The sequence below is a fragment of the Erythrolamprus reginae genome, chromosome 1, assembly GCF_031021105.1.
Source record: "Erythrolamprus reginae isolate rEryReg1 chromosome 1, rEryReg1.hap1, whole genome shotgun sequence".
Classification (NCBI taxonomy): Eukaryota; Metazoa; Chordata; class Lepidosauria; order Squamata; family Dipsadidae; genus Erythrolamprus; species Erythrolamprus reginae.
This window is the reverse complement of record NC_091950.1, coordinates 49,465,654-49,484,115: the sequence shown is the minus strand read 5'-3', so window position 1 is coordinate 49,484,115 and position 18,462 is coordinate 49,465,654. Positions and strand designations below refer to the sequence as shown.

At 37.2% G+C, this 18,462-nt stretch overlaps 1 protein-coding gene across 4 annotated transcripts in view; it reads left to right on the top strand.

Annotated features, from left to right (window-relative positions):
* The window catches only part of RCOR1 (REST corepressor 1), a 153,772-nt gene that overhangs the window by 112,518 nt on the left and 22,792 nt on the right, over nt 1–18,462 (top strand). For all 4 annotated transcript variants that reach the window (XM_070752076.1, XM_070752095.1, XM_070752084.1 and 1 more), the window contains exon 7: nt 11,928–12,006. In XM_070752076.1, coding sequence (XP_070608177.1) covers nt 11,928–12,006 — 79 coding nt within the window. The remainder of the gene's footprint in view (nt 1–11,927; nt 12,007–18,462) is intronic.

Sequence of the window (18,462 nt, the reverse complement as noted above, 5' to 3'; positions counted from 1 at the left end):
GCGCACCATCACTAGTTCCTCTTCTGGTTTCTGTTGCGCCAATGCATGCTGGCTACCTGGTCTTTGTGCACGATGGAATGCCAGAAACCCAAAGACCAGCTGGCCGGCATGCTTCAGCGCATGCACTCGTTCTGGTTTGACCACTCGGTGCTAAAAAGGTTTACCATCACTGTCCTAGATAATTTAATTGATTTTCCCTTTCATCAGCAAGAATACCTAAATAATATCACAAAATAACATTCCCATTAGGCAGGTCAGGACACATATTTTCTGAGATTACTAATATATAAGTTAGAAAACATAGTAGAAGTTGGAAAGTAAGCCATTTGGGGATTTAAATTTTCATAGACTAAAATGCTTTGCATTTGCTAATATATGGATGATAGTTAAACACCAGGTTAAACTATTTTCAAATTTTGAACGATTTACCTCTTTGTAACTTCTTTACACTTTTGGAACCGAATTGATATTCCTATTTCCAGTAATACGTTTTGTGTTTATTGATTATGTTTCTTTGTTAAGGTTATTTGAATTTCCTCTCCATGAGAATTCTTGGAAGTTGAAGGTGTAAAAGATGCATCTAGTGACTTGTGGAGCTGAAAGTCTGTTAAATCCACTGCTCAGTGCAGGGATCCTAGTTAAATTCTTTAGTATATGTCTTCCAGCACTGTCTCCCTCAGTAATTAGATCTATTATATAGCTGTTCATACATTGAGAAAATATACATTTGCTTTGTATTTCTCACCAAACAATTATCCTGAGAAATAAGACACCTGAATAGTTACATGTTGCATTCTATTATATTCAACGTCTTATAGAATTAAAACTATGATTCAAAAATACTAATTCCCCCACTATCACATTCCCTACTTACTAAGCTCACAGTTATTGGTTATCACAGGGGGAAATGGCAGACCTATACAGTATTCTGTGCTTTCATAGACCAATGGGCAAAGTTTAGTCATTACTACCCATGTGAATCCAGTAGGAAAATATATTTTTTAAATTGCGCAGATTAAATTGCAAAATTATTTTAGTTACAACTATGATCTCTAAACATAATCTGTAAACAATTCTGCAGATGCATGGTTAAATTATACAAGTGGTCTAAATTAATCCAGACTGTACAAACAAAAACTCTTGCTTGTCTAAAAAGGAATATGCAATTCTTGATTCTTACTTCATAACCAGTCACTCTTCAGATTCTTCAAATTGCTCTTGAGGAGCAACTTGGTCTGAAGAAAAAAAGGACTATTTTGTCTGTCTGTCTGTCTGTCCGTCTGTCTATCAAATTTCTATGCTGCCCAATATCCTTGCATTAGCAGAAATTGATGAAATTTGCAGTTTGAAGGCATATCTCTGCAATTACAATGTGAATAGTACCAATAGTAGAATAGGGCCACTGATTTTCCACTCAGATAGAATATACTCCTGCATATGTATTAATTCATTTCACCTTCTTCATTGTGGTGACAATCATAATGATTACACAATGATTATTGTTTTATTCCATTACTGTTGTCATTTTTACATGTTTTAAATCACCCCCCCCCCCCCATTTTATTGTTGTATGCTGCCCAGAGTAGCCCCACTGTGAGATGGGCCACAAATAAATTTAATAAATAAATTATATAAGTTATAGATTAATATGAATTATTCAGTGATCATAGAATCTGTAAAATGGATTTTTGTTGTCCTCCTCTTTGATTCCAAACTGTTAGTATATACTGGTAATTCAAAAGAACATAAGAAACAACAAAATCTGAATACTTGCAAAGTAAAATCAGGATATGAAAGGGTACCAGCCACATTACATAAACCACTCGTTTGTCTTGAGTATCATATCCTTAAGAATGAGCTGACTTCTTTTTAAAAGGATACAGATATGCAGGAGAAGAAAGGTAATACTTTTTGTTTAGTTATACGGTATATAAATTCAATATATAAAATGATCTTCCATTATGTTCCATGTGCTGGGTTTGCTAATTTGTTATTCTGTGCCTCCTTTATAATAAGCTGATTGCTTTATATCAGAGCCAGTTTGGTATAGTTGTTAAGGCATCAAACTACAACCTGGAAAACAAGGGCATTTAGCTAGTTACTGTATTTTTTGGAGTATAAGACACACCTAGATTTTAGAGGTGGAAAACAAAGAAAAAAGTATTGTGAACCAAATGGTGTAGTAATATATTATTTTTAAAAACACCAGTGAATCAGCATACTTTTTACAACAATGTACCCTTTTTACAAACTTCAAACTTGACAGCTCTAAGACTAGTGGACTTCAACTCCCAGAATTTCTTCTCCAGTCCTGCTAGCTCAGGAATGGGAATTGAAGTCCACAAGTCTTAAACTTGCCACGTTTGAAGACCCTTGCACCCCTAACCCAGGGTCTTCAAACTTGACAGATTTATGACCAGTGGACTTCAATTTCCAGAATTCCTCCTCCAGTTATGCTAGATGAAACAGCCCCATTTTCTTTTGCAAAAAATGGGCCGTTTTTCGCCCATTTTTTATTTTATTTTTTTGCAAAAATTGGGTGGGCAAAGGTTCTGGGAAGCCTGCAGGGAACTCCTGGATGCTGGGGGATGGCAAAATTGCCCCAATTTTTCTAAAAAATTGAGGCATTTTTGCCTTCCCTCAGGCCCCAGGAGTTCTCTGCAGGCTCCCCAAACCCTTTGCCCGCCTAATTTTTGTGAGGGGAAAATGCCCCCCAAAATGCCCTGGTTTTTTCCCCTTTTTTCTTTGCAAAAACAGGTATTTTTGCCATCCCCCAGCACCCAGGAGCTCTCTACAGGCGTGGGGGGCAGGGCTTTGAGACAGAAAAATGACTGCATTCGGTGTATAAGACGAACCAACATTTCCATCCTCTTTTGGGGTGGGGGAAGGTGCATCATATACTCTGAAAATACAGTATATGACAAACATTCTTTCTCTCATCAAAGTGCAAAATATAGATTCCAGATTGGCACAAAAGCCAAAATATGCTATTTTTATTAAGTTGAGAAAGAAAATAATGTACCCATATAAAGTCAAATGTTAAATTCTTTGATAATGGGAATTTCCTGCTTGAAAAATACAAGGGCGTTGTCACAAATATCAGTATCATTTGTTTTTAAAAATATTAATCTTGCCTGAGATACTCAATTTAAGTACAATTAGTGTTGAACATCACTTCCAAAACTGAACTTGCGTACGCCTTCTTTGGAATTTCAGATTTTCTTCATATCTTCTACTAACTAAGAAATAATCCTGTATTTTCTGCCTGTCTTTTCTTTTTCTTCCCATGTACAAGAGTTGCCCAGAAAGTAATGCACCACATTTTTTTTCTTAGCCTACAGTAATAGTACGAATACAAAACTTTAGATATATATTATTTGAATTGTCAGGAGTGAATGTGTAAATTTTGTGTTTCTTTACACATAGCGTAGCTGCAGCAGTGTTTGAAAATGACATCTGTAAGTGATGTACGTTACAAGCAGCGTGTCGTCATTGAATCTCTCACTGTGGGGAAAGAAACTGTTGGGTACATTCACAAATGTTTGTGTACAGTTTATGGAGAATCTGCAGTCAACAGAAGTACAGTGAGTTGCTGGGCACAGAGGGTGAGGCCATTAGAAGACTGTTCGGCAGAGCTCCAATGCTTTGTGACCAGAACAAGGAGTGGTACTGACAGGGCATACACGCCCTTGTGTCTCACTGAAGGAAGGCCATAGAACAGGATGGAGATTATGTGGAAAAATAGGGAGTGTAGAAGAAACATCATTCTTTCTTGTGTGTAAGTTTAATTGTGTTCAATAACTGTTGAAAAAAATGTGGTGCATTACTTTCTGGGCGACCCTCGTATTTTGCAATTAAAAGTTAGGCTCATTAAAAAAAAGAATTGTTAAGTTAGTACAATGATGAAGTTAGATAGAGAAAATGGTGCTAAATTGTTCATTTATGAAGCCTAGTATTAGTTAAGCTTAACCTTTAACTATTTCCTTCTTAACTACTGCTGTGAGTCATTACCTGTTTTCATATTGGACTGAAAACCTAAATAAGAGCTTTAAAAGAGCAGCAGTGAAAAAATTCAAATATTGCAGGTTGTGGAAGTAATTACAAAAAAGATTAATTGCAAATAACTGTTTACATCATAAAAACTTCTGCAAATTCTTTTTAATTTCATGGGTTGTTGGAAAGTGTGCTTGTTCGTTGAATCTGAACCTTACACATATATTACAAATAGAGCCGTTATATTTTTTTATGCTTATGAATGCTCCCTTCAACAGTATATCTAGGATAGAAGTGCTGTCTCATGGACAGAATATATATAATTTTTATGTAAAATACAGTTCAGGATAAAGATTAAATTAATTTAGGCAAGTGCTGCATCTTCCTCAGATTTTGAGACATTGCTGAAAATATTTACAAATATAGTCTAATCGAAGCTGTTAGTGGATTGAAATATTCAGTTATTCACATTAATCTCAATGTAATACTTAGCAAAAACTAGCTGGACTGTCCATAAACAATAATTTATTATTTTAAGCACAAATGCTAGTGTAGGTAAATTATAGAGGTTTGACTAGCTAGCTTGATTGTGTATAACACTTATTATTTATATTTTAAAGTTAAATTTGGCCTAATGGAAAGCTTCTTTATATCAGATGAGATTATTGGTCTATTTAGCCCAGTGTTGTCTGTTCTGATTCTTCAGCTAGGACACATCTGATAATCAAAATCAAGGATTATTTGATCCTTTAATGTTTCTCAACCATGGGAACCAGAAGATATTTGCTTCTGGGAATTGAAGTGCACACATCTTAAAGTTCCCAAGGTTGAAAAACACTGCTTCAAATCAAGATGCCAGGAATTATATCTAGAATGTGCTCACTAGATGATTCTGAACTTGAAAAGAAAGAAATGATTTTGAAAAAAAATCTTTTTTACTTTAACTAAGTTAATATTATGCATCAGACAGTTGGGTTTGCAATATATAAACAAGCTAACAATGAATGTTTGTATGTTATGAAGTACTATAGCTTTAAGAGGTAGTGTTGCAAATTGCCATAAGAAGGAGCCAGAAAGCATGATTCTCTCTCTCTCTGCTCTCTGTTTTTTCTACTGATTCACTGTGACTGATGTAGTAAGATCTGTGTGTTTGATGATAGTTTGATGGATTTGTAAGCTGTAATCTATGTCTGATATGTAAAGCAGAGACAGGCCTGCAATATTATTGTATTGAGAGATATTGATTGATTTGAATGTGAATGGCCAGTCTATTTAAATGACTGTGCTGTTTCTAAAGTAAACATATAGAAACATAGAAGACTGACGTCAGAAAAAGACCTCATGGTCCATCTAGTCTGCCCTTATACTATTTCCTGTATTTTATCTTAGGATGGATATATGTTTATCCCAGGCATGTTTAAATTCAGTTACTGTGGATTTACCAACCACGTCTGCTGGAAGTTTGTTCCAAGGATCTACTCCTCTTTCAGTAAAATAATATTTTCTCATGTTGCTTTTGATCTTTCCCCCAACTAACTTCAGATTGTGTTTGTTTGTTTGTATGCCACCCAATCCCGAAGGACTTTAATGTATCTGTTTTTGTATGACTGAATAATTACTCATATCTCCTGGATATTTGCTGGAATCCCACGTTTCCTCTCTGTGTGTCCTTGAAAACTCAAGGGTTCTGCATACTCCTTAACACTGGTTAAGGTGTTATTTCTTTCAATAAAAAGAACTTCAGTTTGGAGGGAGGGGGGATGAGATTTAACTTTTTGTCGAATTATATAGAAAATTTTGGAATTGATTATTGTATATGATTTGGCGATGGCGAGTTGTCCCATTCCACTTGCTGGCTCAGTGATTAGACTGCATTATTGCAGGCTAACTCTGTCCACACCCTAGAGTTAGATTCTGAAGGGTTGACTCAACTTTCCATCCTTCCGAGATCAGTAAAACGAGGGCCCAGATTTTGGGGGGCAATATACTGACATTGTAAAGTAAAAGAATGCTGTAAAGCACTATGGGGCAGTATATAAGTCTATGTTCTATTGCTATTACTATCAATAGAGTGGAGAGACAGGCTAATACTACTGTGTCAAGATTTAATTTTGCCTTTTAAAACACTACCATTTCATACATATTTGATTATAGGCATTGGGTTTTTTTTCATTTTGAAAAACAAGCAAAAGCATGTTTGAAAAATGAGGGTGGAATGGAATTGAGCTTTGTTAGCAAATTATCTGTAATTTATATCTGGTTTCACAATCTCAACGTATAGATTTTTCTAAGAAATAATACACCGAGGTTGTTTTTCTCCAAAAATACTTCTGAAACCAAAATATATAATTTTAATCATGCTTTCTTGACACAGACTTATTTTTATTGGCACTACTGATGCATCTGTCATGTTTAAACTAGCCTTATCTCACCTTTAAAAGCTTTATTACTTTTAAAAGTTACAAAAAGATAATAATAATGAAAACTTGATATATTGACACTTACTAACTTTATTAATACAGTGGAACCCCGACATACGAGCTGCTCTACTTACGAGCAACTCGAGATAAGAGCTGGGAGGGGAGAGATATTTTTGTTCTACTTACAAGCCCAAATTCGGGATACAAGCGCCAAGGAGCTGTCTCCTGAAGCCGAACGCTAACTTCCGCGTTCGGCTTCAGGAGACAGCTGCGAAGCGGTGCGCGTGTTTTAAAAGGTTGCAGCCGGCCTGGGGGGCTTGGGGGTGCTTGCAGCCAGCCTGGGGGGCTTGCCAGCACCCCCCCGAGCCCCCCAGGCCGGCTGCAACCTTTTAAAACACGCGCGCGGCTTCGCAGCTGTCTCCTGAAGCTGAACGCGGAAGTTAGCTCTTTTTCTTTCTCTCTTTTACCTTCCCTTCCTCTATTTCTTCTTTTCTTTCTCCTTCCCACCTTCTTCCCTCCCTCCCTTCACTCATTCCTCTCTTACTCTCCCCTTTCATAAGTTTCCTTGCTTCCTTCCTCTGTTCCTGTCCCTTCCCTCTTTCCTTCCTTCCTTCCCACCCTCCGTCCATTCATTTATCCCATTCCTCTCTTGATCGCTTAAAGCCGGTCCCTGGTGCAAAAAGGGTTGGGGACCTCTGTCCTACAGGATTGGGTGGCAGAGAAGTTGAACATATGTAAATTTAAAAGTTTAAGAAAGTTTACAAGTTAAGTGAAAGAAACTTCATTATTCATTTATATGTACATGTACATTTCTTCATTAAAAACTTGTCTTTCTGCATAATTTAGCCTAACTTTGTGAGTTTTTTGAGGGCTGGAACCAATTAAAATTATTTACATTAATTCCTATGGGGAAAAGTCGTTCGAGATAAGAGCTGCTCGACTTAAGAGCCCAGGTCAGGAACGAATTAAACTCGTATCTCGAGGTACCACTGTACTGAACTTCATTACAAAGAAGTTCCAAAAATTGCTGAAACAATAGATGCTTCAATAAAAGTCACCACTATGTAGGAAACCATCCTCTAATCATAGCACTTAACTCAATGGTACCTGTGGATATTGCTGTTCACTCTGGCTGGCCAAGTACACGCAGAGCAAGAGGAAGTTCGGAGTACAGATACTTCTTAACTCATGATCACAGTGGAGCGTAGAATTTTGATCCTAGATCATTGCAGTCTTTACTTGAGGCACCACATGACTGGACATAATATTATGATTTTTATGATTGTCATAAAATGGCTGTTAACTAAATCACAGTTAAGCAAATCAAGCAAATATAGTGGGTGGTGTTATCTTTGCTACAAATGGTGGGGGAGTCATAAATGGAGGGGAGCCTTAGCGCTCTCTGAGTTTGGTTGTTTTCTTGCAGATGTTTCCTTCCCAAATTAGGTAACATCATCAGTGCTGAAGATGTTACCTAACTTGGATAAGGAAATGTCTGCAAGAAAACAACCAAGTTCAGAAAGTAACCAAGGACCCCTCATTTCAACCCTGAGCTACAAATATTCTTTTTTAAAGTCAAAAAGTGCAGTCACATGACTGTGAGATGCTGCAACCGATCATAAATACAAGCCAATTGCCAACTGCCCATAATGCAATTGTGTAACCACAGGGCCAAGGTACAGCAGCCGTACCTTTGAAGATAAGTTATAAGTAGCTTTTTTGAAGTCTGTTGTAAATTCAAACGGGGTTAAGTGACTGGGTGAAAGTCAAGGACTGTCTGTATTCTATAGCTTTCCAGCTTTCTTTTGAAACTTGCTTATGACAGGCAGAACAGGAACATATTTTAAAAATGATCCTGCTCTGTATATATAAACCTCCCTATCAATTAAGACAATGTTCACATTTGCTTATGATACCCCCACCATCCAACCCTAAGTAGTTATCACTGACAGTTTGAGAACCTCCGTCTTATGTAGATGATGTAATTACTAATTTCATCCTTGAGGGGAAATAACCCAGTCTACAAACAACAAAGTTTCTGGTCAGCAAATTAACATATGTGTATGAGTCTGCATTAAAATATATACATGCATTGTAAAAATTCATAGATACAATCCATAAAACAATGCAACAGTTCATAACAAGTAATAAACAGTATAATCAAATGAGATTAAATGTCAGATTGAACATAAATATTTTAAGCATGTAACTGAATTGTAATAATGTTAATTCAAGCTTTATTTCTATGGACAGGGTGGTGATAGCACCTTCCGAGTCTTCGGAGTAGGGCAGCATACAAATCTAATAAATACAAATAGCAATAGCATTTAGACTTATATACCACTTCATAGTGCTTTTACAGCCCTCTTTAAGTGGTTTACAGAATCAGCATATTGCCCACAGCAGTCTGGGTCCTCATTTTACCCACCTCGGAAGGATGGAAGGCTGAGTCAACTTTGAGCCAGTGGTGAGATTTGAACAGCTGAACTACAGCTAACAGTTAGCTGAAGTAGCCTGCAGTGCTACATTCTAACCACTGTGCCACCCCGGCTCTTGCAGTACTGTATACACTAGGTACTACAACAAAAAGGCTTAATTTTTTACTGAATAAGAAATCAATACTTCTCTCTATATATAGTGGTTGGGCAGAAATATACTGCAAAATGGCTTAGTAATAGCTACCAATAATCTATAGTTTTTAATCATTGGATTTGTATTGTGTATTGTTGTTGTGAGCCACTCCGAGTCTTCGGAGAGAGGCGGCATACAAATCTAATAAATGAATGAATGAATGAATGAATGAATGAATGAATGAATGAATGAATAAATAATAATAATAATAATAATAATAATATTTTTATTTATTTTTATTTATTTTTATTTATTTTATTTATTCGATTTATATGCCGCCCCTCTCCGAAGACAACAACAATAATAATAATAATAATAATAATAATAATATATTTTTCATTAGAAATTATGAGCAATCCCTTCCATAGAAAAAGAGGAAATGTATGTTTTTGAGCAGGCCTATCAAACTAGGAGCCAGTTGGCCAGATGAATCATGCACAAGCTCTATCTATCTATCTATCTATCTATCTATCTATCTATCTATCTATCTATCTATCTATCTATCTACCTACCTACCTACCTACCTACCTACCTACCTACCTACCTACCTACCTACCTACCTACAAAAGCCAACTACTACTCATGCATCATCATGAAATCTCCAGAACCATAAAGTCTACAAACTTGAAACTTGGCATGTATGTTCCTCTTGGCTTCTAGGTACTTGCTAACAAAGGATTTTTCAAAATGATCATCAGATATTTATTAAATTATTATTGACACATTCTGATGCCAAGGAATTAAGATTCTCTATTCCCCATCCCACCTGAAAAGAACTCTGTTCCCACTGCCAATGGGAGTGGCCAGCACATGACTCATCTGGCCTGTGGAGTAGGAGTTTAAACATTCTACTCAATATGAAGAAGTTCAGTTTCATAGCAAAGCATGGGGATCCAGCTACTAGTTAATTATAGGAAAACGCTTGCATCTCGATCTCCAGTTCTGTAGGACTTTATGGGTTAATATCAGAACTTTATATCTGACCATGTGGTAAATTCAGCCTTGGCAGTTTTTTCATCATATTATAGTGCTCTGTATAAATAATAGTGTCGACATTACATAAAGTATGCTCACAGCAAGATTTTGCACTAGCTGGACAAGAGGATGATATTACAACGATGACAATGATGATATAAATAACCATTTTGTTATAAATAGTTGCCAAGGTTATTAACAATTTTATGGGCCATGTAGGTCCATATACAGCAGATTAAAAATCTAAATAAATAAAATATTCCAACCGGGCTACTTTTCTCTCAGATTCCGCATTGATTCCATTTTCTGAAATTGGACTATTATTTATTTCTTATTATTAACCAAACATTTTCTTCTCAGCCAAAAGAAACACATGCACATAACTGGGCATATTGTTGAACATATGCTCCCTAGCAGGTATAATCTGAAATTTATAAAAATGAAGAAGAGAACATATGCGATTTTAATAAATAGGCCATTCCACAGGAAGATATTTATTCATTTTGTTTTCTTGTTGTTTGTTTTACTAGATTTATAGACTGCCAGAATTGAAAGACTTTTAGTAGTTACAATGGCAATAGTTGGGCTGAACTCCTGTATTCCATTTATTCTATGAAACAAAATACACACTATTGGGGTGCTTATGTCTATTTGACACATCCCTTTGGGGGGAAAACCCTCAGAGGCTTGTGAAGTAGTAGTGCAAGGAAACATTTTTATAAAAGTAAAACTAGTGTCTTGGACTTTAAAACAGCCAATTTCAATAAACTTAGAGACAGCTTGGGAAGGATTCCATGGCTGAGAATCCTCAAGGGGAAAACAACTCAAGAAGCTTGGGAAATTTTGAAAAGTGAGATTATAAAAGCACAGTCTACAACAATACCAATGAAGAAGAAAAAGAATACTATATTTTTCGGTGTATAAGACGCAACTTTTTACCTCAAAAAGAGGCACCAAAAACGGGTGCGTCTTATACACCAGATGTGGGTCGGGGGTCAGCAGCTGCGGAGGCTATCCCCAAGGCTGCCTGGCAGTTGTTGGCTAGAGGCCGGTGGCTCGGTCCCAGGGATGAATGGGGCGCATGGCAGCAGCTTTGGAGAAGTGGGCGGGCGTCACCTCAATGCATCCAGCTGGTGGAGGAGCCCGTGGGGCAGCTTCAATCATCCGATGGGACGGGGCTCGACTCCATCAGCCTCCCACCCCAACCTCCTGCCTTCAGGGCCCTTTTGGGAGGGCGCAGCGGTCGGCGAAGGTGCTCTGAGCAAAGCTGCCCCAGCTTGGGAATTCTGCAGCTGACGCCCTCTGCTCAGAGTGCCTTTGCTGACCATGTGCCCTCGCAAAGGCACCCCCGCAGGTGGGAAATTAGGGTGGGGGCTAATGGAACCGAGCCTCGTCCCGCCGGATGACCGAAGCTGCCCTGCAGGCTCCTCCGCCGGCTGGATACATTGAGGGGACACCTGCCCGCTTCTTGGAAGCTGCTGCTGTGTGCTCCGCCTCAACTGCCCAGCGGCAGGCTTTCCTGGCATTGCTCCCAGGGTTCCTGCTGGCATTGTCTCAGCAGCGGCGGCAGCTGTCCCTAAGGCCACCTGGCAGTCATCGGCTGGAGGCCGGCAGCTTGGCCCTGGGGATGAGTGGGGCGTCTGGCATTCAGATGGCAGAGGAGCGCGCAGGGCAGCTTCGATCATCTGGCGGATGGGGATTGGCTCCATCAGCCCCCACCCCAATCTCCTGCATTCGGGGGTGCTTTTGGGGGAGGGCGCAGCGGTCGGCAAAGGCGCTCTGAGCAAAGCTGCCTCAGCTTGGGAATTCTGAAATAAATAAACAATAAAATGTATATTTTAAAAAATGTTGTATTTGCCTGGTAGTCTTGAAAGAGAAATAATTTGGTATTTTCTTATTTATTTTCAGTGAAGATGAAATGGAAGAAGCAAATGGAAATAATCCTATTGACCTTGAGGTTGAACAAAACAAGGAGAGCAAAAAAGAGGTATTTTCCCTGATAATGCTTTAGTGCATGAAGTATTGTGAACCTATTCTTTAAATCATGTTTCTCAATCTCAGCATCTTGCTTGCTGGGAAATTCTGGGATTTGAAGTCCATATAACTTAGTCGCTGAGATTGAGAAACACTGCTTAAATGATTTATTTAAATATTATTAAATTGCTTTTGATAATAGCAAGTTCTGTGATTCAAGGATGTCATTCTAAGTACTTTAGTGTATTGGAGAGACATTTGAAAAAAAAATATCCACATTTTATTCCATACCTGAATTCTTCATGCAGCCTAATTTGGTGTATATATTTATACTTCAGAAAAATCTCAGTTTAATAATATCTGTTGTTTTGCTTCTCAGTGTTTGGGCTAAATACAGAGGACTTGTTGTGCTGTCATTTCTTACCATGCTTACTTAAATCAGCGTAAAATCACCATATAATATGGTGAAGGAGGTATAGAGAATAAGCAAGTTAAATGTTTATCCTGATACAATGGAAGCACTGTGCTATTTCAGGATTAATTGTTGATCTTGTTTTATTTATTTATTTATTTGGATTTATATGCTGCCCCTCTCTGAAGACTCCGAAGTTTTGGGTACCCTTTAATAATCAGATGCCAATTGTGATATTTTTAAACAAGATTCTGCCCCCAGATATCTAGATAAAAACAATAGCCATCAGCCTTCTTCATTATCAACTACTTTTCATTTTGGATAAATTAGTCGTCTCAAGTGGAAGAAACCACATGACCAGAAATATTCTGAACAATCATTTCAGGATTATTAAAACGCTGAAAACTGCATTGTAGCAGATGAGACAGATTGTCCTTGGCAGCTTAGTATTGTGTGTACTTATTAATAGTTATCTCAGTATCATCACGTCGTTCTCTCTTTATTTTGCAATGAAAGGATGATGCAAGGATTTGTTACATGCAAAATAATATATTCCATCATTGTGACTAGTATCTGCCTTGGCTATGTTGATTGCTCCTTTGCTTTTAGGCACAATTTTGATACTTTAATCTTTAAGACCGAAAATGGCCATAGATTATAGTATTTTAAAAATAACCCCCTGAATGGAAATTTGTCTGGATATTTCATTCAGCAATCAAAATCTCACTGATTGTGCAGTTCCTTGTCCTCTGGTTTCTTGGTAGTTTTTAGTACACAGTGAAAAATTGCTTTTAAAAAAGTCTAACTCACTGCTGATTTAGAAAAATATCTATGTTGTTAGTTTCACTTTAGTGGTTAAATTTTGTAAGTTTGGTTGCCTGTTTATTACAGTATACAATTTCAACTTACATTTTCTTGCAAACCTCTATTTAATTTTATTTATTCAATTCAATTTAGACTTAGGGTAGGTCACAATATAATAAATCAAAAATTATCAACAAATTTAAATGGGATCTGGTTGCTCTGTTCAAAAGAATAGACATATTACAAAGTTTATGTCCATCTAGGCTAGGACAACAACTAGGACTTCAAGGCCTAACGTAATGCCAACACGGTGGGAGCCAGATAGATTTTAGGGGAAGAGGATCTTATTCGGGTGCCATGACAGAAAACACATAGTTCTTAGGTTCCAGTAGATGCTGCATCTAATCAAAAAACCCCAAGTACTTCAACTCTGTCAGCAGAAACCATGGGGATTAGGTAATCCATCACATAACCTAACTCTGTGCCAAGTAGGGCTTTATAGGTAATGACAGGACCTTGATCTACGCTCAGAAGCATACTGACAACTAGTACGGTTTGTGAAGCACGGGTGCCACATGGGCATACCAAAACATGCCTATCACTTTCTACATCATTACATTCTAGACTAGTTGAAGCTTCTGAGTGATTTTCAAGCACAGCCCGATATAGAATATACACTGATCAAAGAAATAAAGGGAACACTTAAACAACACAATATAACTCCAAGTAAATAAAACGTCTGTAAAATCAAACTGTCCACTTAGGAAGCAACACTGATTGACAAATCAATTTCACATGCTGTTGTGCTCATTCAACTTTGTACAGAACAAAGTATTCAATGAGAATATTTCATTCATTCAGATCTAGGATATGTTCTTTGAGTGTTCCCTTTATTTTTTTTTGAGCAGTATATTTCAGTAGCTGAGCTGTGAGGCAATTGGGGCATGAATGATTGTCAGAAAGGCTTCCAATCCAGGAAGGAGTCCATTTGTCATACATGATGAAGCTATACAAAGGCCCTCTTGCCCACAGTTGTCACTGCTACCTGCTTTTCAGCAGGAGTTCTGAATCCCAAACAACTCCCCTCCTCCCCGATCATGCATTGCTCTTGAATGGGAAATACCATCATGCCCAAGAATACAGATGAGTATTCCACAGCTTTGAGGAGCCACAGTATTCACAACCACTCAAACCTGGTAGGATTGTTCTGGAACTAGCCATGAAGGAAAAAAAGAGGATATACTATTTCCATCCTAATACATTAAACATACATGACTAAAGCTAACTTAGTTCTGAATCCTGGCCTGAAACTTGGTACCAGTCTAAATAATCTGCTGCTTCCAGCGTTCTCTATATGTAAGTTGACCATCCAGAAGCAAGTTGAAACCCCCAGCCATAACAGCAAGAATTCTATGAGTAACTCTACAACAAAATCCAGAAACCCAGGCCATGATACTGCTGGACAGGAGAGCAGTACTTGCAACAGTTTGTTAAGTGACCTATAAAGTTACACCACCACTGAAAAAAGTGACATGACAATTTTTCACACTTATGACTGTTGCAGCATCCTCATGGTCATGTGATCAAAATTCAGATGCTTGGCAACTGGTTCATATTTATGATGGTTGCAGTGTCTCAGGGTCATAGTAATAGACATTTGTGACTTTCTGACAAGCAAAGTCAACGGAGAAGCCAGATTCACTTAAAAACTGGGTTACTAACTCGGCAACTGCAGTGATTCACTTAACCACTGCATCAAGAAAAGTTGTAAAATAGGGCAAAACTTACTTAACAAATGTCTCTCTTACCAACATAAATGTCGGGCTCAATTATGGTCGTAAGTCGAGGACTACCTATACATCAGCAGCAAATGCAGCAGTTATCTAGGGCTAAACCTCTGGCACATATTTTATGTGGAAGTGAGCATCTGAGATCTTCTGAGACATATGGATGATAAACCTACCTTCCCTGGGATTTCAGATGATACTGAATTTAAAATTCAGGTGAACACATCTCCAAGAAAGTTATTGCATACCCCTTCTGAACTCAGCCAGATTTCAGTAATACATATCAAGTTGGAATCCTTATCATAAGGTTATATGAGTGACGGCAAGCTTGTTACAAGTTGACTTGGCATTCAAAGAAGTTACAGCTCAGGGCCAGCAAAGATGTGACAGTTAGGTATAGAGGGTGAAAACCAGCAACCTTATCGTCAATGATGGGCAAAAATTTTACTACCACACTGTGGGCGTGGCTTATGCATTTTGTTTCAACATCTTTCAGTGCAAATTGGGTGCTCTGGGGTGGAGCTCCAAATTTTGCTACCAGAACTGCGTTCCTGACCCTTCCTGTAGGAGCCCATCACTGCTTATAGTGAAATCACTTTCAAGTAGCAAATGCAATTTCCCCGATAGTTGAATTAGAAGAAAATGAACATGATTTAAAATTGAAGAAATCAATAATCTGCACTGTACTGATGACACTATTCTAATAGTTGAAAATGCAAATTATCTGCAAGGTCTCGTAATAAAAAATGGGACTAAAAGAAGACCAAAATAATAACTACAGGAAAAGCAACCAGCTTTAGAATTGGCTGTGAAGGTATGAAGTGGTGGACAACTTCTGCCTTTTAGGACTGGTGATCAAGAGTAAATTAATAAATTAAGAAATGCAGAGTAGCACATGATGACATAAGTATTAATTAATATTCAGAAGCCCTAATGTATCCATACCTATAAAGATGAAAACATGCAAGCAGTAGTTTTCACAATATCTCCTATGGAAGCAAAAGCAGGACTGAAAGAATACAGTATTCATATTCTTGAACTGTGATGCTGGCAATGGATACACTGTTGGAAGATCTGAAAGGTTAGGTTGGAGACATATAAAAATTAGGTTGGAAATTATCTGATCACTAACGGTTGGCACTAACTTGATGGCAAATAATTACATCACTGGTCGAGATTTTCACATTACTCTATCAAACAATCAGCTCATTATCCTATCAAACAATAATGATAAGTGGACTTTTTAAGGTGCTCCTTATCTTATAATACCTGATAATGAAAGTACATCAATTTCTTTATCAATTGGATAAATTCTGAAAGTGCTACAAATTTCCACATTTAAAAGAAACATAATCCTTGCTATACGTGAATACATGTCTGCATTCAGCCCATCTTATAGGATTTTTGCTGACAAACTGAAGGACCCTTTGAATTGATGGTTGCAATTCTTGAAATGTAGCAAAAAAAATGGTGGTTTGCTAGTCACTCATCAACTCCACAAATTTTGCTTCCATTTGCAGCTCCATTTATTAAATGTCATATTTAGTTTCATAAATCTTAAAAGGTAACACATATTGTTAAGTATCTTTTCTTACTGAAAAAATACTCAAAATTATGAGTTACAGATAGTCCTTGATTTATAACCATTTATTTAGTGATCATCTGAAGTTACAATGGCACCGAATAAAGTGATTTATGACTGTTTTTCACACTTATGACATATCTCCATGGTCATATGATCAAAATTCAGCTGCTTAGCAACTGGCATGTATTCATGACAGCTGCGGGTCATATAATCACCTTTTGGGACCTTCTGACAAGCAAAGTCAGTGCGGAAGCCAGGTTCACTTAACAATTATACAATTAACTTGTAGTATTCACTTAACTGTCGGGAGAAAGATCATAAAATGGAGCAAAACTCATTTAACAGTTGTCTTGCTTAGCAATGGAAATTTGGTGCTCAATTATGGTCTTATAAATAAGAATATTTCAGACATTTTGAGATCACTGATCAGTCTATTGTACCTGCTTCATTAGATACTTTGTACCAGTCTTCATTTATACCGTAATTGGTCCTCTTTAATCTTTGAATAAAAAAATCTAAGATTATGTAGAATAAACAACAATGTTAAAAAGAACAAAACTTTATTGGGTGATAAGAAATTGGTATCCAAACAACATCCCAGTTCTGCAATTGAACTTTAATTTTGAAAACACTAGACAAGTTATGCTTTAAATTGTTGGCTAAAGGTTAATCATACATAGGGAAATTCCTCAGGTTGAAGAAAGGGGATTTTTTAAAAAAAAGAAAAGCAAGCTTGTGTCATTTCCTTTTTTCTAAATAGTAACAGCAATCATATTACAGAATGCATATGCCTATAACAATAATAGCTAGATGCAATAAAACATTTGATTTGCTCTTAACTATCCTAGGAAGCTGATTGTCTTCAGTTGGAGCAGGAATAGGTAAAATAATTGTGGCACAAATTGTGGCACTAGTTTTGCAGACAGCATTTTACAGATTCCCAGAATGTCCTTTCTGCTTTTGGCATCTGATTAACATTGATGGAACCTGTCAACAGCAATTCATAACTAAAGATGATAGAAACAAACTCCTGCAAGATTACAGCTTAATTGCATATTATTTCCATGTGCAATGGTAGATATGGAAAAGTCCTCTGCCATGAGAAAAATAGATCTGGGCATTTTAATTTGAGTGTCATTTTGATAGTACTTTATTTTACATTTTTGCGGTTTGTGTTCAAATTTTAGGTGCTTGTCATAACTATTAGTGACTTCTTGGCATTATTTTTGTGTAGAGTCAAAGATAAAAATACCTGTCAGAGAAAATACGATTTTACTTGTAGATGAAATTTGAGAGGGAACTTGATTCCTTGAGACAAAAATGAATGGTGTGTTCACTTATAATTATATAAGTTGCATTTTAATTGGTTCTCTTGTATTGTGATTGAAAAAAACTGGCAATGGCCTTAATGGATTTAATACAGAGATTTGTCCTGAAAAGAAAAGTAAAACATACACAGATAGTCCTCAACTTTACAACAGTTCAGCTAGTGACCACTCAAATTTACAACCGCACTGAAAAATGTGACATCATAATTTTTCACAGTTACTACCTCTGCAGCATACCCACAATCATGGGATGAAAATTCAGATGTTTGGCAGTTGGTTCATATTCATGACATTTGCAGTTCCCCCCTTTTCCAACATTTTGACAAGCAAAATCAGTGGGGAAGCCAGATTCACTGAACAACTAGATTACTAACTTAACAACTGTGGCAAGAAAGGTCGTAAAATGGGACAAAACTCACTTAACAAATGTTTGCTGTGAGCCGCCCCGAGTCCTCGGAGAGGGGTGGCATACATATCCAATTAAACTTGAAACCTAAACTTGAAACTTTCACTTAACAACAGAAATTTTGGGCTCAATTGTGGTCATAAGTCC